The sequence below is a fragment of the Poecilia formosa genome, unplaced genomic scaffold (assembly GCF_000485575.1).
Source record: "Poecilia formosa unplaced genomic scaffold, Poecilia_formosa-5.1.2 Scaffold201, whole genome shotgun sequence".
Classification (NCBI taxonomy): Eukaryota; Metazoa; Chordata; class Actinopteri; order Cyprinodontiformes; family Poeciliidae; genus Poecilia; species Poecilia formosa.
In genome coordinates, this window is record NW_006800140.1 from 565010 (window position 1) to 582062 (window position 17053).

Genomic DNA, 17053 nt, shown 5'->3' on the forward strand with positions numbered 1-17053 from the left:
TACTCCCTTAGAGTTTATTTTGTTTCCTGTATGGAAAGTGTTTGGTTTTCCTGTGTGAAAAGTGTCGTTTGGTCTTCCTGTGTGAAAAGTGTCGTTTGGTTTTCCTGTGTGGAAAGTGTCGTTTGGTTTTCCTACCACCAGGTGGTGTGTGGGTAGCTCGCCATCCTCCGTCATCAAGCGAGTCGATGAAGGGGGAGAAAAAAAACCTGACCTAAAAGGTCAGAAAACATACATTAAGTTCATATATAAATGTTATATTTATATAAGCTAAATGGGAAAAAAACAACCAATCAAATACATACTGCTATGTATCAACAACTTCATAAAAATGGGAAAGAAAATTTTAAAAAATCCTTTTAAAAAGTGCACTTCATAATTCAAGTTCCAGTTTGCTCAAATAAAGTAACTAGTCGCTACAAACAACAACTAATAATAAATCAAATCAATCAACTTAAGAATGTGATTGATCAAAGTAGCTACAAACAAAATCATACTAGGTACCAGACTTCATTGATGCACCAGCATGGAATACAACAACAAAGAAATAAATCATGAAAAATAATCAAATCTAAAGTTGAAAGGGAATCCTTTGAATATTAAAGGGGTGGTCTTTAATTCGGCTTTAACAGTGTGACTTTTTATTAAGTGAGTAATTAGTAAGTGGACTGAACTGATGCGGGCAACTGATTGTCGAGTTGGTAGCTAATGCTAACTGGCGGCGCGTTGCGGAAATAACGCCCCATCATCAATATGAATGAATATTTACTCACCATCGAGTAACGGATTGTCTGAGGAGGTGGAAGCAATGTTAACTTGGTTACGCTGGATGTTAAGATGCTGAGGATATTGGCTGTCATCTTCACGTGCGTCACTTTCAGCTTGGTTTCATCTGAGTGCCATCTAAGGCCCACCAGGCTGGGCGTCAACAAGGCCCAGCCTAGTGAGAATTGCAGCGGATATATTAGCGGCGCTAGTATTGCAGATACAACGTCAAGTTCAGATGGTACTTAACAACTCACCGCAGATCCTCGAGTTTTAGGGATGAATTTGTTCAGTGATGAGTCGAGTTGGAGATTTCACAAGTAAGAAAATAATTAAATTCCTTTGTAATAAAAAATAAACATTTTATTCAATATAAGATGAATATACAGCTAAAAACATTCTGTTTCCTAATCTGCTGATTATTTTTGGTCTGTATACTTGGGTTAATGATTAATTCAATAATTGATTAATCGTGATAAATTCAAGGATTGGTGGCTCTTCCTTCCACTCAACTTTCTACCTGTATGGTTGAATATACTAATATGTGAAGAGCAACTCAAATCTGTGGTTTAAAAATGTTCATTTCTTTTCATTTTTTATTTAATCCCCTCAATAATAAATACAAATAGTTCATTTAACAACTAAAATATATCATGAATGAAAACTATTACAGCCATATTTCAAAAACACAAAAAAACTTCACTGCCATATTGCTTAAGTTTAATAATTAAAAAAAATCTCTTAAATGCAGAAAGAAATTTAGTCAAGATTGTTAAATAAACTGACACCTTAAATTTTCCATCGTTGCTGTTTGAATCCAAATTCTTCTCTTAAAAAGTTTTTATATAAATTTTAAAATATCACACTCTAGTAATTCATGAAGTTTCAAAATTGAACATAACTTTGTAAGAAACTAAACTTTTTTGTTGACATAATCATGAAGATTAACAGGAAATACATAATTTTACTCGTAACGAAAACATGAGTTTTCTCTTTTTTTATCTGAATTACTGATAAAAACAGAGTGACCTCTTCATCCACTGGGATGAAGAGGTCATTGGGAAATGAGCTTCCTAGTGACCTCTTGACCTGTTGGATGCACCGTCGGTTCAGAGGTTTGGAAAGTCGCCTCCATGGCTCCGCAGAACGCCTCACTCCGTCCATCCAGCTAATTAGTCCTGATATAAACGGTTCTCCTTCTGTTGGCTTCTGTCCTGGAAACAAATTGAATTTTGAATGATATGAACAAATTGCGTTGCAGAGCGTCGGTGCTGGTGCTGGTGGGGGGGTTTGGTCCCAGTGGCCTGCAGCCAGAAACCCCCCTCACCACTGGCTCCCAGTGATGAACAGGTTGGCCCCCGGGTTTTATTTGTGGGCTGCTGTCGTCCTTTTTTGATTTACTAGTGCGTTTTCTGTTGATTAAATCTGGTTTATGTGATTTGTAGTAGTTTGCTTTATAGCAGTTTAGTAAGCCTGAAATAAGTATAAAACTATTATTGAGATTATAATAAGTGGAGAGAAGAAATCAGGAGCAGCGGTCTGCGTCTGCATGGTAACAGCGCCCTCCAGTGGCCATCCTGGGTATTTCAATGAATGTTTCATTCTGATCGATGTTTCATCTGGACTGTCCAAAGATTTGGATTTTAATGTTTTTATGGTCAAATTTAGCAATTAATGGAGATAAATTTAATATGATTGATTATTGATTTAGAGTTTCCAAAGAAGAAAAGATTTAAACAGAAAATCTGAAAGAATGTGATGGATGGATGGATGGATGGATGGATGGATGGTTGGTTGGTTGGTTGGTTGGTTGGTTGGATGATTGGTTGAATGGTTTGTTGGTTGGATGGGTGGATGGATGGTTAATTGGATGGATGTATGGATGGTTGGTTGGATGATTGGTTGGATGGATGGATGCATGATTGGATGGGTGGATGGATGGATGGTTGGATGGATGGATGGTTGGATGGTTGGTTGGATGATTGGTTGAATGGTTGGTTGAATGGATGGATGGATGGTTGGATGATTGGTTGGTTGGTTGGATGAATGGATGGATGGATGATTGGTTGGATGGATGGATGGATAGATGGATGGTTGGATGTATGGATGGATGGTTGGATGAATGGTTGGATGGATGGTTAGTTAGATGGATGGTTGGATGAATGGTTGGATGATTGGTTGGATGAATGGATGGTTAGTTAGATGGATGGTTGGATGGAAGGTTAATTGGATGGATGGATGGTTGGATGAATGGTTGGATGATTGGTTGGATGGTCTAAAGACCCTCCCCGCCGGTGGATTTTGCTCCCTGCTGTCCTTGACTTCACCTTGAGCATCTTAATTTCCGGGGATAACATGAGGAGTGATTCCTCCCCTGGCAGCACCGTGATCCATAAAACACGTGGCGCTGAGTGTTTTACAGGAAACGGGAGACGTCTCCTCCTGTAATTATATCCCGGTTATGTGTCGACGACGGGCGGCCATTTTGGGAACGCACTAATGTCATTAGCAGGGAGCTAAACGAGATTTTCTATTTGTGCCGGGGCGGTTTGAGGCCCAGCTCCTGTTTCAGGCATTGATCTAATTTGGTTGGATGACAGGAGGGTGAAATGCAGCCACTGCTTCCTGAAACACGGAGATCCACTCAATGAGGCGCTGACCTTTTCATTAAATGGCTTCCTGAGGCCAAAACAAACATCCAGACACTCGACCGTTTGGACCTTGAGAGTCCGATCATGAAGAACCAGCTGCACTGAGGGCGTCAACATGGCAGCAAGAGGAAAAAGAAACCCATTAAATGGTCTAAAACAATGAGTCTGAAACAGAAGAGGATCCATTCATTCATCCAGAGACACTTTGAGAAATTACAGCAAAGGTTTAGTGGAAGGAAAAAATACGGCAACACATGAAAAGTTTTAGTTTCACGCAGAAAATATAGATGAGATTTAATCTGAGTCCATCCATCCATCCAAATGATACCAACAGAACCAAATTATTTGCCTAAAATAAAGATGACCCTTATCACCATGGCAACTTGCAATCCTTGAACAGAATCAGGGTCAAGGGTCATCCCTGGTGTCAAACTCACACCAGGGAAACATGGACTTAGTCCTGAGAAAGTGGACCTGGCTCTGGCCTTGGTTAGTTTGGACACTACACATCTTGAGGGACGGCGTTTTTAGTCTTTTCCTGATCCAATAAAACCTCACTTAAAGTTCTGAACGGTTAAAGGACCGGTCCAGTTTCCAGTGAGATCATTTGGTTTTTTCTTCCCCCTGCAGGAGTGGCGGGGTTGTACTTCCCTCAGAAGGAATACACTGAGACGGTGTACGTTGGACAGGAAGCGGGGACGCCCGTCCTTCAGGTCCACGCCATGCTGGACGGCCGGTCCGAGCAGCCGCATTTCTACCTGTGTGGCAGCCGGCGGCCGCCGTACGCGCTCTGGTTCCAGATGGACGTCCAGACCGGAGAGCTGTCCCTCAGCAAGACGCTGGAGGAGACGGACTTCGCCTCGCTGTGTGAGTTGGACACAAGCTGTGGCTTCCACCTTCTTCAAGTCAAACAGAATTGGTGTCAAACCTTTGTGCAGCAACAATTTTAATTTGTGCCGCTAATTTTTATATAAATTTTTCAGATATTCAAAACGTTTAACAATATTAACAAAACATTTCAGAGGTCAACCGGCCAATTTGGTGTCCATTGTCTCTGCTACGTTTATGCAGAAAAATTTTTCATTTGTGCTGCTATAACTTTAAAGATATTAATAAATGTCTCCAGAGGTCATGAAAGGTCAACCTGGCCACCTTTTTCAAATCAAATGAAATTGGTTCTCATCATTTCTACTACATTTGTGCTGCAAAGTTTTTTGTTTGTGCTGCTATCATTTCTACAATAATAATATTATCATTAATAATGTTATTACAATTTTGCAGCATTTTCAGGCACTCTAAGATGCTTAAAGATATTAATAAAAACTTTTACAGAGGTTAGAGGCTACGTTTGTGCTGCAAAATGTTTTGTTTTGTGCTGCTTTTGTTTGGAATATATTGTGTTTATTTTGTAAATCTATCTTTGAGTGTCTGAAACTCGTTATAAAAATCTGATGTGTTATTATCACTACTAAAATGATAGCGGCACAAACAAAAATCTTTGCAGCACACACGTAGCAGTCAGTTGATGTGTATTAAACTCTTTAAAATTGTTTGACTTCTGATGACCTCTAGAAATTTTTTTATTAATATCTTCAAGGTTCTTTGAGTGTCTGAAAAATTGCTATGAAAATCTGATGTATTATTATTGTTGTTGTTAAAACGATGGCAGCACAAAAAATCTTTACAGCAGAAAAGTATCAGAGCTGATTTACACCAATTTTGATTTCGCTAATGTGGTGGGGCTGGTTGACCTTTTATGACCTCTGGAAACCATTATTATCTTTAAAACGATAGCAGCACAATGAAAACCTTTTGCAGCATGACGTTTGGCACCGCTCTCCTCTGATTTGAAGGAGGTGGGGAACCAGCTTCACTCAGGTTCAGTTTCCTGATTCTGATGCATTTTCCTGCTCTCCTGCCAGATGCCTCTCCTAAATGCACTTCCTGATGTTTACGCTCTCTGCATGCTAATAACGCTCTGGCTCTTTGTCCGGGTTTCTTCCGCCGCTCTAATAACATAATTGCATCGCCTCAAAGTAAAGCCAAGTCATCAGAAAAAGAAAGAGTGCAGTCTGAGATTAAATTGCCTCTTTTGTTTGTTTTGGTCGCCGTTTCTCATCAGATCAGAACTCCTGGCCCGCCAAGCGGCTCACTCTCCAAGTCATGGCTCTAAATAGCGTCAGCAAACGCGCACCGTGCTCCAGGAACTCAGCTCACATCACGCTGGACTTTGTCAACGGCTCGATGCCGCGCTGCACACAGACGGACATGAAGGAACTCTGCTTCCCGCACAGAGACACGTCCAACCCGCACATCATAGAGAACAGGTTCCCTGGGGTTCTCCGCCAACTCCGGCGGCTCACCAGACTCACCGTCTGCCCCAACTACACCATCACCTACGGTGTGGAGTCAGGTGAGACCTGCGGTCACCTGCTGACGGATTTAGAAACAGCGGCATAATGGTTTCATCTCTTCAAAATAAGATTTGATGAATAAAAAAACAAATAAACGTGCAAAATGTCAGAGTTCATTGTTTTAAATAAAGTTATTGAGAAAATAAAGAGAGGAAATGTGAAGATAAAATATGGAACTGTTGCATAAACAGTCTTCACTTATTTCAAAATAAGAGCATGAATATTTGACTACTTGCCAATCAAAACTTTGAACTTTATTCAACTGAAGATTTACAAAACAGACAAGTAACTTAGTGCTCTAGTTCATTTAGGGGAAGCTAAATGTTTTCAAAGTTAGCCAAAGCGCTAACTGAAGGTTTAGCTGTGCAGTTAGCGGATTAGCAGAAGGTTGTGGCTCAGTGGGAACATTTTGAAAAGTTCAGGACGTTTGAACTCCTCTGCAAAGCTTTTCACTCACCAGTGTTCATGTTTCTGCAGAGACTCCTGCTCCGTTCGCCGTGAACGGAAACACCTCCGAGCTGGTGGTGACCGCCCCGCTGGACCGGGAGGAAAGCGAAAACTACAGACTGCTGCTGGTTTGCACGGTCCAAACGGAGAGCGTCGTCACCAAGGTAGAAACTCCGCTGGATGTCTTCGTGGACGACGAGGACGACAACGCGCCGTACGTCAACGGGACGGACACGGCGGAGGTCGTGATCAGTTTTAACCGGACGAAGGTGGGAGGCAAATCTGGCACATTTCACCGGAGGAATAATACGTTTATTTTTAATATTGAGACTCAAACTCAGGGGTTTTTTTTGTTTTTCAGGGCGCAGCTTTTGGCACCTTGTTTGTCTTTGACAGAGACTTAACCACCTTGTTTCCTAAAGACCTGAGCCACAACAGGTAGCCAAAAATATTACTTAAGTAAAATTATCACCACTTCAACATAAATACAAAAATAAAAGTAAAAAGTAGCCGTCCAAGAAATTACTCAAGTAAGAGTAAAAAAGTATTTGGTTAAGTCTACCAAAGTAGACTTTTGAGTTAAAATATCCAAAATGTAACCAAATATTTTGTCTAGTTTCTTGGGGTTTTTTTTTAGACTAAATAAATTAACTTGCTTTAAGTCAATAATGGTTCGATGTAGATAATAAAAATGTCCTGGTTCCACTGGTAAATATTTTAACTTAAAACAGGAAAAATGTCTTATTGATGAAAAACGACGTATTTAGCTTGTTGCTAAATAGTTAGCCTGAACCTTCAGAGTCACATAAAGATTCTTACAAAGTCAGTCTTTTATCACCTGAAGAACATTTCCAGAATTAAAGGAGTAACGTTCCAGCACTACTTCAAGCAAAAGTAAAAACTACAGCGTAGTAAAAATACTCCTAAAAGTAAATTTTTGTGGTAAATGTAACTAGTTACTTCCTGGCTCTGCAGGTATGTGGGGACTTTACTGAGCAGTGAGTCCTGGGTTAAAGACACATTTGACATAAAGGGCACCTTCAGTGAACGCAGAGCGTCTCCTGGTGGCATTCGAGAGTCGGTTTACGATTACCGTAAGTAATCCTCTGAACGAGATTCCCTCTGAATCAAGAAAATAACTTCATTTAGAATAAATCTCCTCCTCAGAGTTGATCCTGAAGAGGAACCTGGACATCACGGAGAACCGGACTGTGTTTCTGGATTATCTGGTGAATGACACCACCTATCCGGGTCTGGAGGGAACGGTGCTGCTGCACTTCAACGTCACCATCTTACCGGTTCAGATCCGCTTCGCCAACATCACACACGTCTTCACCCTGCCACGAAAAGCTTCAGTATACGCACAGGTACGCAGAAACCGCTACCGTGCACAACATATTTTATAAAATGTAATTTTTCTGATGTGTTTACCATAAAAGTATGGTATAAATGTGTGTCAAACCTTGGCATAACTGAAAAAAAATACAACCAAAGAAAGATTTTTACTCCTATCATTCGAAACTCCTGTATTATAAAAGCATTATTTACAATATTCAGGTAATCCAGGTCTGTTTCCTGTGAAAACAAAGCAGTTTATTTCAAAACTGCTCTAGAAATGACAGATTTTACTTTATTCTGTGTATTTTGTATGTATTTCTGTTAAATTTACAGTCTTAATAGCACAAAAAGTTATTTTTTTCTCCTTTTATGTGACACATATCCTTTATAATTCATCTTAAAAACAGACAAATCTGTAAGAATTAAAACACAGCATTCAGGCCATTAAAATACAGAGAAACTAAATGAAAATGTGAGAAAATTCAGCTGTTAATATTAAATTTACCTGACTTTTTTTCTGTAATCTATGTATATGATGGGGAGCCTTTTATAAAGTCTGACTTTCTGCGATTTGCTTTTCTGGGTCTCTATGCTCAATTTAGCGATTACTTGAATAATTGATTCAGAATGATTCATCGTAAACATTATTTTGGTTTTCTACAGGTTGCAAATGGTTCAAAGTGGTATAATTAATTTAAAAAACAGTTTTTAATCCACAACGTGTCTGAACCATGTTGTTGTTCTTCCTGTCAGGTTGGAAGAATCTGTGTGGAAAACTGCCTGGAGTTCGACGGCTTCAGCGTCTCTTACCAGCTGGAGGTTCCGGATAAAAACATTTCGTCTGAGCTGCTGTCGTGTTTTTCCGCTATAAGCATCACCCAGGCTCCAGACAGGATGCTGGGACTGTTATACGTTAATAACTCTGGCGCACTGAGCAAGCCGGGGTGCCAGGACCTGGACTACACGGTGGTAGCTCAGGAGGAACACACTCAGCTGGTCGCCAGCACTCAGATCCGCATTTTACTGCACGGTGAAGGTAAAACACCCCAACCAGCGTTACATACTCACCACATTCAGCTGGTTGCTAATGTCTCTGACTCTGTTTCACGCAGCAAATGTCAGTCAGGAGAGCCAGCAGCTGCTGTCCTGTGCAGAGAACCGACAGAGAGACGACTGTGAGGCATCTCAAGGCCTGGGAGCAACGACTGGGGCGTGTCAGTGGAGGCAAGGCTCTGAGAAAGGTAGAGTTCACGCAACAAAAACGCCAAAACAAAGCACAGCAGTGGCTCCTAATGCTGCTGCAGCAGTTTGGCATCATTAAATAAAAAGAAATGTATCAAAACCCCCTTCTTCCAAACAGGTACATCTTAGGAAACTGGATTATCATCCATGAAAAGTTAATTTATTTCAACAAAAATGCAGGAAATAACAACTTATATTGATTCATTACATACATTGTGCTAGCTGCGGTATGTAACTTTTATAAAACGTTTTCATTACATAATGAAGTTGTTGTTATTTTGTGACAAAATGTGATGTAATCTGAAAAATTCCAGCTCTTCGCCTTCTCCCAGTACTACCTAGAAACAACCAATCACAGCCAGAAGGCAGGTCTTAGCACCTGTCATGAATGCTAATGCTAGTTAGCATGACCACCGATGACAGCGGATAAATAACAGAAACTAGAACATTTCAAAAGAAATTTAAAAGTGTTCATCCAAAGTGTGCGTACCTGTCAGACCTGAATCAGGCGCTTTGATGCTGATAATTAGCAATAATGCTAAGACTAGCTAAAATGTAGTCAATAGCATGTGGGGTATCACTAGCATGCAGACTAACATGGAGTTATTCCCTTCAGTATGCAAACAATATTGTGTAAGCTAAGATTAGCAACAATGCTAAGGTTGGCTAAAATGCTGATATGTGGGCTAGCAGTAGCATGCTAACCACTAGTAACATATTTTATAGTCTCAAGAATAAAGGCTTACATTTTGTCAGAGAAAAGAAATCCATTAATAAAACAGTCATTGCGGAAAAACTGAAAAAATAAACATATATTTTTGTTTATTTTCCAGGAATATCTGAAAACTATTCGACCTGCTCCCCTGACCTGCGAACATGTCCCGATAGCGTTTGCGATGCGGTGGAAAGCAGAGACACGTCAATTTGTCCGCAGGACTGTACAAGTAAGAAACAACTTCTGTTAAAGCTCCTTCATGTATCATACGTCATGTGAAACCAGCTGTATGTGTAGATTACATGCGTGTTTGTTTGTGCAGCGGAAAGTGTAACCGGAGGCCACGAACGAGGGCTGAGTGGGAGCGGCATCAGAGCCGGCTATGGGACCTGCTACTGCTTCTCTGAGAAATGTTTCTGCGAGAACGCGGACGCCGAGGCCGTTGTGTCAAAAAACAGTAAGAGAAGCAAGCAGGAGGGGGTCATAATGAATACTGAAAATTAAGTCTTATCATTATGTAAAATTAATAATTTGCATGTTTTTGTACTTCAATTTGGGTCTCAGCAGCTTCTAAAAACACCCAAGTGCTTTAAAAAAAAACACCAAGACATATTTTGGCAATAAGTTCATGTTTGGTGTCTGGAAAATTATCTGTTTGAAAAACCTCCAGAATGTAAGGTCACAACCCAGCAGGTGCTGCACCGTTACCTAGCAACCCCAGCCCGTTACCTAGCAACGCCAATGGAATTCCGCTGGGGTTGCTAGGTAACTGGGCTCTATAAAACATGTTTTATATAACCTGTTGAGGGAAGCATTATAGGTCATCTTTAATGTATATCAGATGTATTTCTCCACCCGTCCAACAAGATACAACAAACGTCTAATCATTACAACAACTGATTTGCTGAACCTTATTTTGTGTATATGTCTATATTTAAATATGAAAACTTGGGCCAATACCGATATACAACATTATAATATGTTGCTTACAGGTTACTGTCCTGTAATGTACAGATTTTTCCATAGATCTTAATGGCTACTTTCACAAATCTTTCAGAATACTTTCCTGAACATGCAGTTATTTGAGGAACTTTCATACAACTTAAATGTTTCCTTCCTGAAATCAAATGGACACTGTCCAAAACTTACAAGTTACTTTCACAGAACTTACAAAATACTTTTAAGAGGTTCCTTGCAGAACCCTACAGAACCGTCAGGTTACTTTCTGAAACTTATTGTTTACTTATTGTGGAATGTTCCAGAATTAACCATAACAGCAGATGTTGTAGCTTACTTTCTAGAATGTTCTAAAAGTACCAGAATACTTTCCAGAACTTGTAGTTTACTTTTTCAGAACTTTCAGATTACTTTCTGGAACATGAATGCTCAGTTCAGTCTCTTTGTTACTTTTCTGACATTTTGTTTTTGCTTATGTTAATATACTTACAGGTTATAAAATAATTAATCGCAAAGTAATCATGTATACTTTAAAAGTATTTTATTCTTTTAGCAAACTAGAAAAAAATCATAGAAAAAATATCAAAAGTCATTTAAATTGTGTCAACTTTAGAGTGAGTAAACTGGGATTGGAATATTTTGCATATAGTTGTTATTAATATATTGTTTTTTCCATCAGGGTTCCCAGACGTGATATGTGACGACATGTGTAAAACCATCATTGCCACCGCTCTCCTCTGCTGCTTCATCATTTCCGTCCTCCTGTCCTCATACTTTATCCACCGGTACCACAAGAACTCACCCAAGGCTCCCATCGCGTTCGCTGAGATGACCTTCCGTCGACCAGCTCAGTCTTACCCCATCAGCTTCCCTGCCAACAACGTGCGAAGGGGCTCACAGGAATCCATAGAGGCAGACGCCTTTAAAATACCTGTAAGACCTTCTATCAGACTTTGTGTAATGTGTATCGACTTATGATTAATAGTCGATTAATGGATTATTAGAGTAAAATTCGTTTCAATTGAGGTTTTAATAATAATGGCTTATTAGATTAAAATTAGTTACAATTGATTAACTTTTAACGTCTGTTTAAACCTTAGTTTTAATGTTGTAGTTTGGCCGCCATCCAGCAGAGGGCGCCACTAGAGTCCGTTGATAAGGAAACTAAGATGGCGGGTATGCCAGGACGGGGAAAGGAAAACAAGTCCGGTGAGGGATGAAAAATGCACTTTATGCGGTTCTGTTTAAGAATATAAACACTCGACAAAACTCCTTTAGTTATCAACTTAGTAGCGTTTTATTCAACAGAACTGAGAATGTCAGGATGTGATGCAGAAAAGCGGAGTGCAAAACGGAGAAAAACATGGCGCCAGTAAGCACGGTTGATTTTAAGCGGTGTCGAGCGTTTCGTGGCCCTCTTGATACAAGATAAAACTCGGGTTTTTAAGGAAATGGTTGCTTATCAATTAGTCGCTAGTTGATTGATAAAGTCAGTCAACTTTAGATTAACTCATTAATCGGTAATTTGCATCTCTAGTTGGATTTTTTGAGTAAATGGTGTGCAGAGGCGGGTAGAGTACCCAAAAATCGCACTCAAGTAAAAGGAGCACTACTTCAACATATTTTAGTCAAGCAAAATTAAAAAGTAGTCGTCCAAGAAATTACTCAAGTAAGGGTAAAAATTTATTTGTTAAAAAGTTACTCGGGTACTGAGTAACTTATCAAACATCAGTCATTTAATGTGTGAAAATTACATCATCAGACAGACCAAACTATAAAGTTAAGTGGAAATTTTGGTATTTTAAGGATGAAATGGCAATAATTCACATAACTAACAAAAAATAACACAATAAGGAAAAATATTTTGTTTCTAAATCAGTTTCTTTCAATAAAAGTCTTATGAAACTAACAAAAACTGCAGGTGTATGTCTGTGTCTGGTGGATTTTTGGTTAAAATATGTTTGTTTTTCATTCAGTGGATAGAAAATACAGAAATTTTATTCAAGTAAGAGCAGAAATATTTCATAATAAAACTACTTAAGTATAAGTAAAAGGTGCAGTTTGAGTTACTTTTAGGTAGTGATGGGTAGATGAGGCGTCATGTATCATTTCGACACAGCAAAACTGTGTCGATACTGTGTCACTCAATACTGACACCTGCTGGACATTACAAATTCCTACAGGCAACGTAGTGATTTGATGACCTAGTCTATACAATAAGATTTAAGTCTTTGTATTTTATTGAATATTATATATTGTATTATGTCATATTTTTAGTTAAATGTAAAATAGATTTGATATACAGTCAATAAAAAATGTGAATATGCACCATAAAGTGAAAATTTAAGTGAATGTGTTTGAATGAGGATGCTTGTAGACTGTTTTTTACCCCCACAGATTTTTATTTTAAAAAAAAACGTTTTTACAACATTTTGAAATTTAGCCTGTTACGTTTTTTTGACAAAACTTCTCCTGCTGTAGAAAAAAATGAAGTAAAGACTAAATGTACAGCAAACCCTTGTTTTTCTTAGTTCCGAAAATAACCTGTTATATGCGAAATCCGTGAAGTAGTTACCTTTAGCTTTTACAATTATTATACAGCATAATTACATACTCTACATTGAAACCAAAGAACAAAACCTGTTTTCAGGTCAGTGGATGTGCTTGTTCATCAATCGGGCCTTAATGTGATCCGGAGTTGTGTCTTTACAGCGTCTCCTCCAACCTGCCCTGCGAGATCCACAGCTGGATCTACGGCAGAGCGATGGATCTGAGCCTCCGGTCGGGTTTTGCTGCCTCTGGCCACAGTTTTTTTCCAGCAGGCATTCAAAGTTTCAGTTTCCATCTCCTGAATGGCCAATCTGTATTAAAAACCATAACTTTATTGGCACTCAGGTAGAGAAGAAGCGCAGAGACTTTTTTTACCACTCATACGGTCAATCAGGACGCAGAACATGTGGGGGGGAAACTGCACAAAAAAATCTGCGAAGCAGCGATACCGTGAAAGGTGAACCGCGTTACAGCAAGGGATCACTGTATATGAAATAATTTATAAAAAGCAACTGAGTAATTTGTAGAATGGCTGCATATCCGAGTTTATCTAGGTGTATCTGAGACTTCATTCTCATGCCTCATAATGCCTCAGCATTGAGGAGGTGGATTTATTTAAATAAGACAGTTCAGTCAAACATATGCTACACTTAACCTGCAGATCATGATATGAAAGTAAACTAATTTCAGCTGAATTTGGATTCAGATAGATCAAGTAGAAACTGACAAGAACCGGATGAAACAACAAAAATGAAAACAAATTTATTTTCCAATATAAGATCAAAATGGTCCCACACTGCGGAAACCTTTCGTTTTAAGCTGCTCCATAGTTGATGCTGTTCTGTAAAAGATCAAGAATTCGTTTGGCCAATTCTTTTGACAGATTGACAGATTTGCTTCCTTATAAACACAGATTGGCGCGTTAATGTCATTTTGAAACAGTTCCTGCATCGGTCACGTGACTTACTGGAGCAATACGCGCACCGACACGGGTTTTGGTCTGTGGGCTTGATGCATGAGCCGACGCATCGGTGTTGCCGGACCCATCACTACTTTTAGGAGTAGATGTACTCCTAAAAGTAACTAGTTACTACCTAATTCTGATTATGTGTTATTGTTTTAACAGGAGGATCCAAAGTGGGAGTTTCCTCGTAAAAACCTGGTCCTGGGGAAGACTTTAGGCGAAGGGGAGTTTGGTAAAGTTGTCAAGGCAACGGCGTTCAGACTGAAAGGAAAGGCCGGTTACACCACTGTGGCTGTGAAAATGCTTAAAGGTAAAACTGGCCAAGCAAGTAATGAAGTAATGATGATGTATGAGGAGCGAGAGCCTGAAAAAGATGAAGTGCTTCTTCCTCCTTCTCACCAGAAAACGCTTCACACACCGAGCTGCGTGACCTCCTGTCCGAGTTCACGCTCCTGAAGCAAGTCAACCACCCACACGTCATAAAGATGTACGGCGCATGCAGCCAGGACGGTGAGGCCTCGCTCCTTCTCCTCCGCTGTGTGTGCCGCTCGGCCTCTGAGTGATGCGTTTCTCTCAATAGGGCCATTGTACCTCATCGTTGAGTACGCCAAATTTGGGTCACTCCGTAATTTCCTGCGTGAGAGCAGGAAAGTTGGCCCCAGCTACATGGGCAGGGATGCAAACCGAAACTCCAGCTACCTGGAGAACCCCGACGACAGGGCGCTGACCATGGGAGACCTCATCTCCTTCGCCTGGCAGATTTCCAGAGGCATGCAGTACCTGGCAGAAATGAAGGTGTGGAGAGACTGAAGCCACTGTGGCCTGTCACAGTGTCCAATAAATCAGTTCATCGCATGAGCTCAATAATTTCCATTTGCATCATTTTTGTTTCTTTTTCTACCAAAAACTGGATGACAAACGTCTGGTGCTTTGGTCTCAACTGGCCCTTTTGTATGTTTACAGAGACTTCATAGTTAATTTTATTTAACATTTCTGTTGTTTTGTTTATTTCTTTTGGAGATTTAAAATGTCTTTGAGAATCTGTTCTTACATTATTACCATTGTACTACTTGAAAATGGTCTTAAAACACAATATTATCTTATATCATGATAACTTCTGGGATGATTTATCATCCAACAAAATTTGTTGTCGTGACAGGCTTAACTGTTAGCAATTAAGCATTTCATATACTGAACATTTAAGCTGAAATAATTACTAAACTCTAATATTTATTACCAATAATAAATTAAATCAGGTCAGTTAGGATTACAAAAATTATTTCAATTAGCTGCAAAAGCAAAAATCATTTTTATTTTCTTTCTTTTACTCCCGAAATGATTAATCGGATTAATTGAGATTAATTTGATCAATTACGATTAATTGATATTAATTTGACTCAAACAGTGAGAAATTTAAGCTTTGTGTGTGTAAAGTCCTGTCTCAGCTGAAAGTAGTTTTATTTTAATAAGTTTTATTTTTGCGCCATCAGCTCGTTCACAGGGACCTCGCTGCGCGAAACGTCCTGGTCGCAGAGGGACGGAAGATGAAGATCTCTGACTTTGGTCTGTCCAGGGACGTTTATGAGGAGGATTCGTATGTTAAGAGGAGCAAGGTTGGGAAAAAATATATATAATTTAGGCAAACTGAAACATTTTGTAAAGTTAAAACCCAAACTAAGTCTGGTTCTGTTCAACAGGGCCGAATTCCTGTGAAGTGGATGGCGATAGAGTCTCTGTTCGATCACATTTACACAACGCAAAGCGACGTGTGAGTATGAGCTGATCATTCATGTAACTTTCACAACTACAGCAGAAATAATGGTTACAATTAAAAAACTAATTAAGAAAATATACATGTGAAAGAAATAAAATGCAGAATCTCGGTAAATTGGATGGAACTTCCTTTGATCTGCATCAGTTTATCATGAAAGCAGTAGTTAAAAAGAAAACTTCAGTCATACTTTACAAGTATTTATCCTGTTATAGACCTTAAACATGAATGCTTCATCTGTCACCGTGCTCCAGCTGGGTTTATTTTAAATGTATCGCAACTTTCTGGTTGTAGCATTAAGGAAATGGATCAGGGTTTCCCGGAGTGTGGGATTTGGATCAGAAGGTAGTTCGTCTGTTTTTGTGACTGGAAAACGTTTCCCGGTTTTCCAGCTGGTCCTTCGGTGTGCTGCTGTGGGAGATAGTGACCCTGGGGGGAAACCCATACCCAGGAATCGCTCCTGAACGCCTCTTCAACCTCCTCAAGACCGGCTACCGGATGGAGAGACCAGAGAACTGCTCTGAGGAAATGTGAGCTGCTGTCTTTGAGCATTTCTGCTGACTGCTGTAACTTCCCTCTGCCGCTCCAAGATGGGGTGAAACGAGTCCGTTGGAGGGAGAAACGAGTCATGTTTCACGAGCTATGGAACATTTTTCCCTCTGTAGGTATAACCTCATGCTGCGATGCTGGAAGCAGGAGCCGGACAAGAGGCCGACATTCTCAGATATCAGCAAAGAGCTGGAGAAGATGATGGTGAAGAGTCGGGTATGGAGTTCAGTTTGACACGATCTGAGGCTGGATCCATTCATTCTATTGGGACAGAGCTCAGAGGGGGTTAGGGTAGCTGCTACACCTGTTAGCACAGCTTCTACACCTGTTGGCACAGCAGTTACACCTTATAGCATAGCTGCTACACCTGTTAGCACAGCAGTTACACCTCATAACACAGCTGCTACACCTGTTAGCACAGCTTCTACACCTGTTGGCACAGCAGTTACACCTGATAGCATAGCTGCTACACCAGTTAACACAGATGCTACACCAGTTAGCACAGATGCTACACCAGTTAGCACAGCTTCTACACCCGTTACCCTAGTTGTTGCACCAGTTAGACTTAACGTGTTAGCCCAGCTGCCACACGTTATCCAGCTTCTTCGCATGTGTTACTAACTGCTTCATTTGTTAGCTAGCTGCTTCACCAGTTACAAAAACTGATTCACGTGTTAGCCTAAGTGCTTCAAG

General features: G+C 39.9%; 1 protein-coding gene across 1 annotated transcript in view; it reads left to right on the plus strand.

Moving 5' to 3' along the window:
* Nucleotides 1-17053, plus strand: part of ret (ret proto-oncogene receptor tyrosine kinase) — a 36255-nt gene that overhangs the window by 13745 nt on the left and 5457 nt on the right. The window contains exons 2-19 of the mRNA XM_007566921.2: nt 4044-4280; nt 5536-5826; nt 6305-6543; nt 6636-6712; nt 7250-7368; nt 7442-7641; nt 8366-8648; nt 8725-8853; nt 9688-9798; nt 9892-10026; nt 11206-11459; nt 14203-14350; nt 14443-14550; nt 14621-14835; nt 15531-15653; nt 15738-15808; nt 16204-16341; nt 16477-16576. Coding sequence (XP_007566983.1) covers nt 4044-4280; nt 5536-5826; nt 6305-6543; nt 6636-6712; nt 7250-7368; nt 7442-7641; nt 8366-8648; nt 8725-8853; nt 9688-9798; nt 9892-10026; nt 11206-11459; nt 14203-14350; nt 14443-14550; nt 14621-14835; nt 15531-15653; nt 15738-15808; nt 16204-16341; nt 16477-16576 — 2978 coding nt within the window. The remainder of the gene's footprint in view (nt 1-4043; nt 4281-5535; nt 5827-6304; nt 6544-6635; nt 6713-7249; nt 7369-7441; nt 7642-8365; nt 8649-8724; nt 8854-9687; nt 9799-9891; nt 10027-11205; nt 11460-14202; nt 14351-14442; nt 14551-14620; nt 14836-15530; nt 15654-15737; nt 15809-16203; nt 16342-16476; nt 16577-17053) is intronic.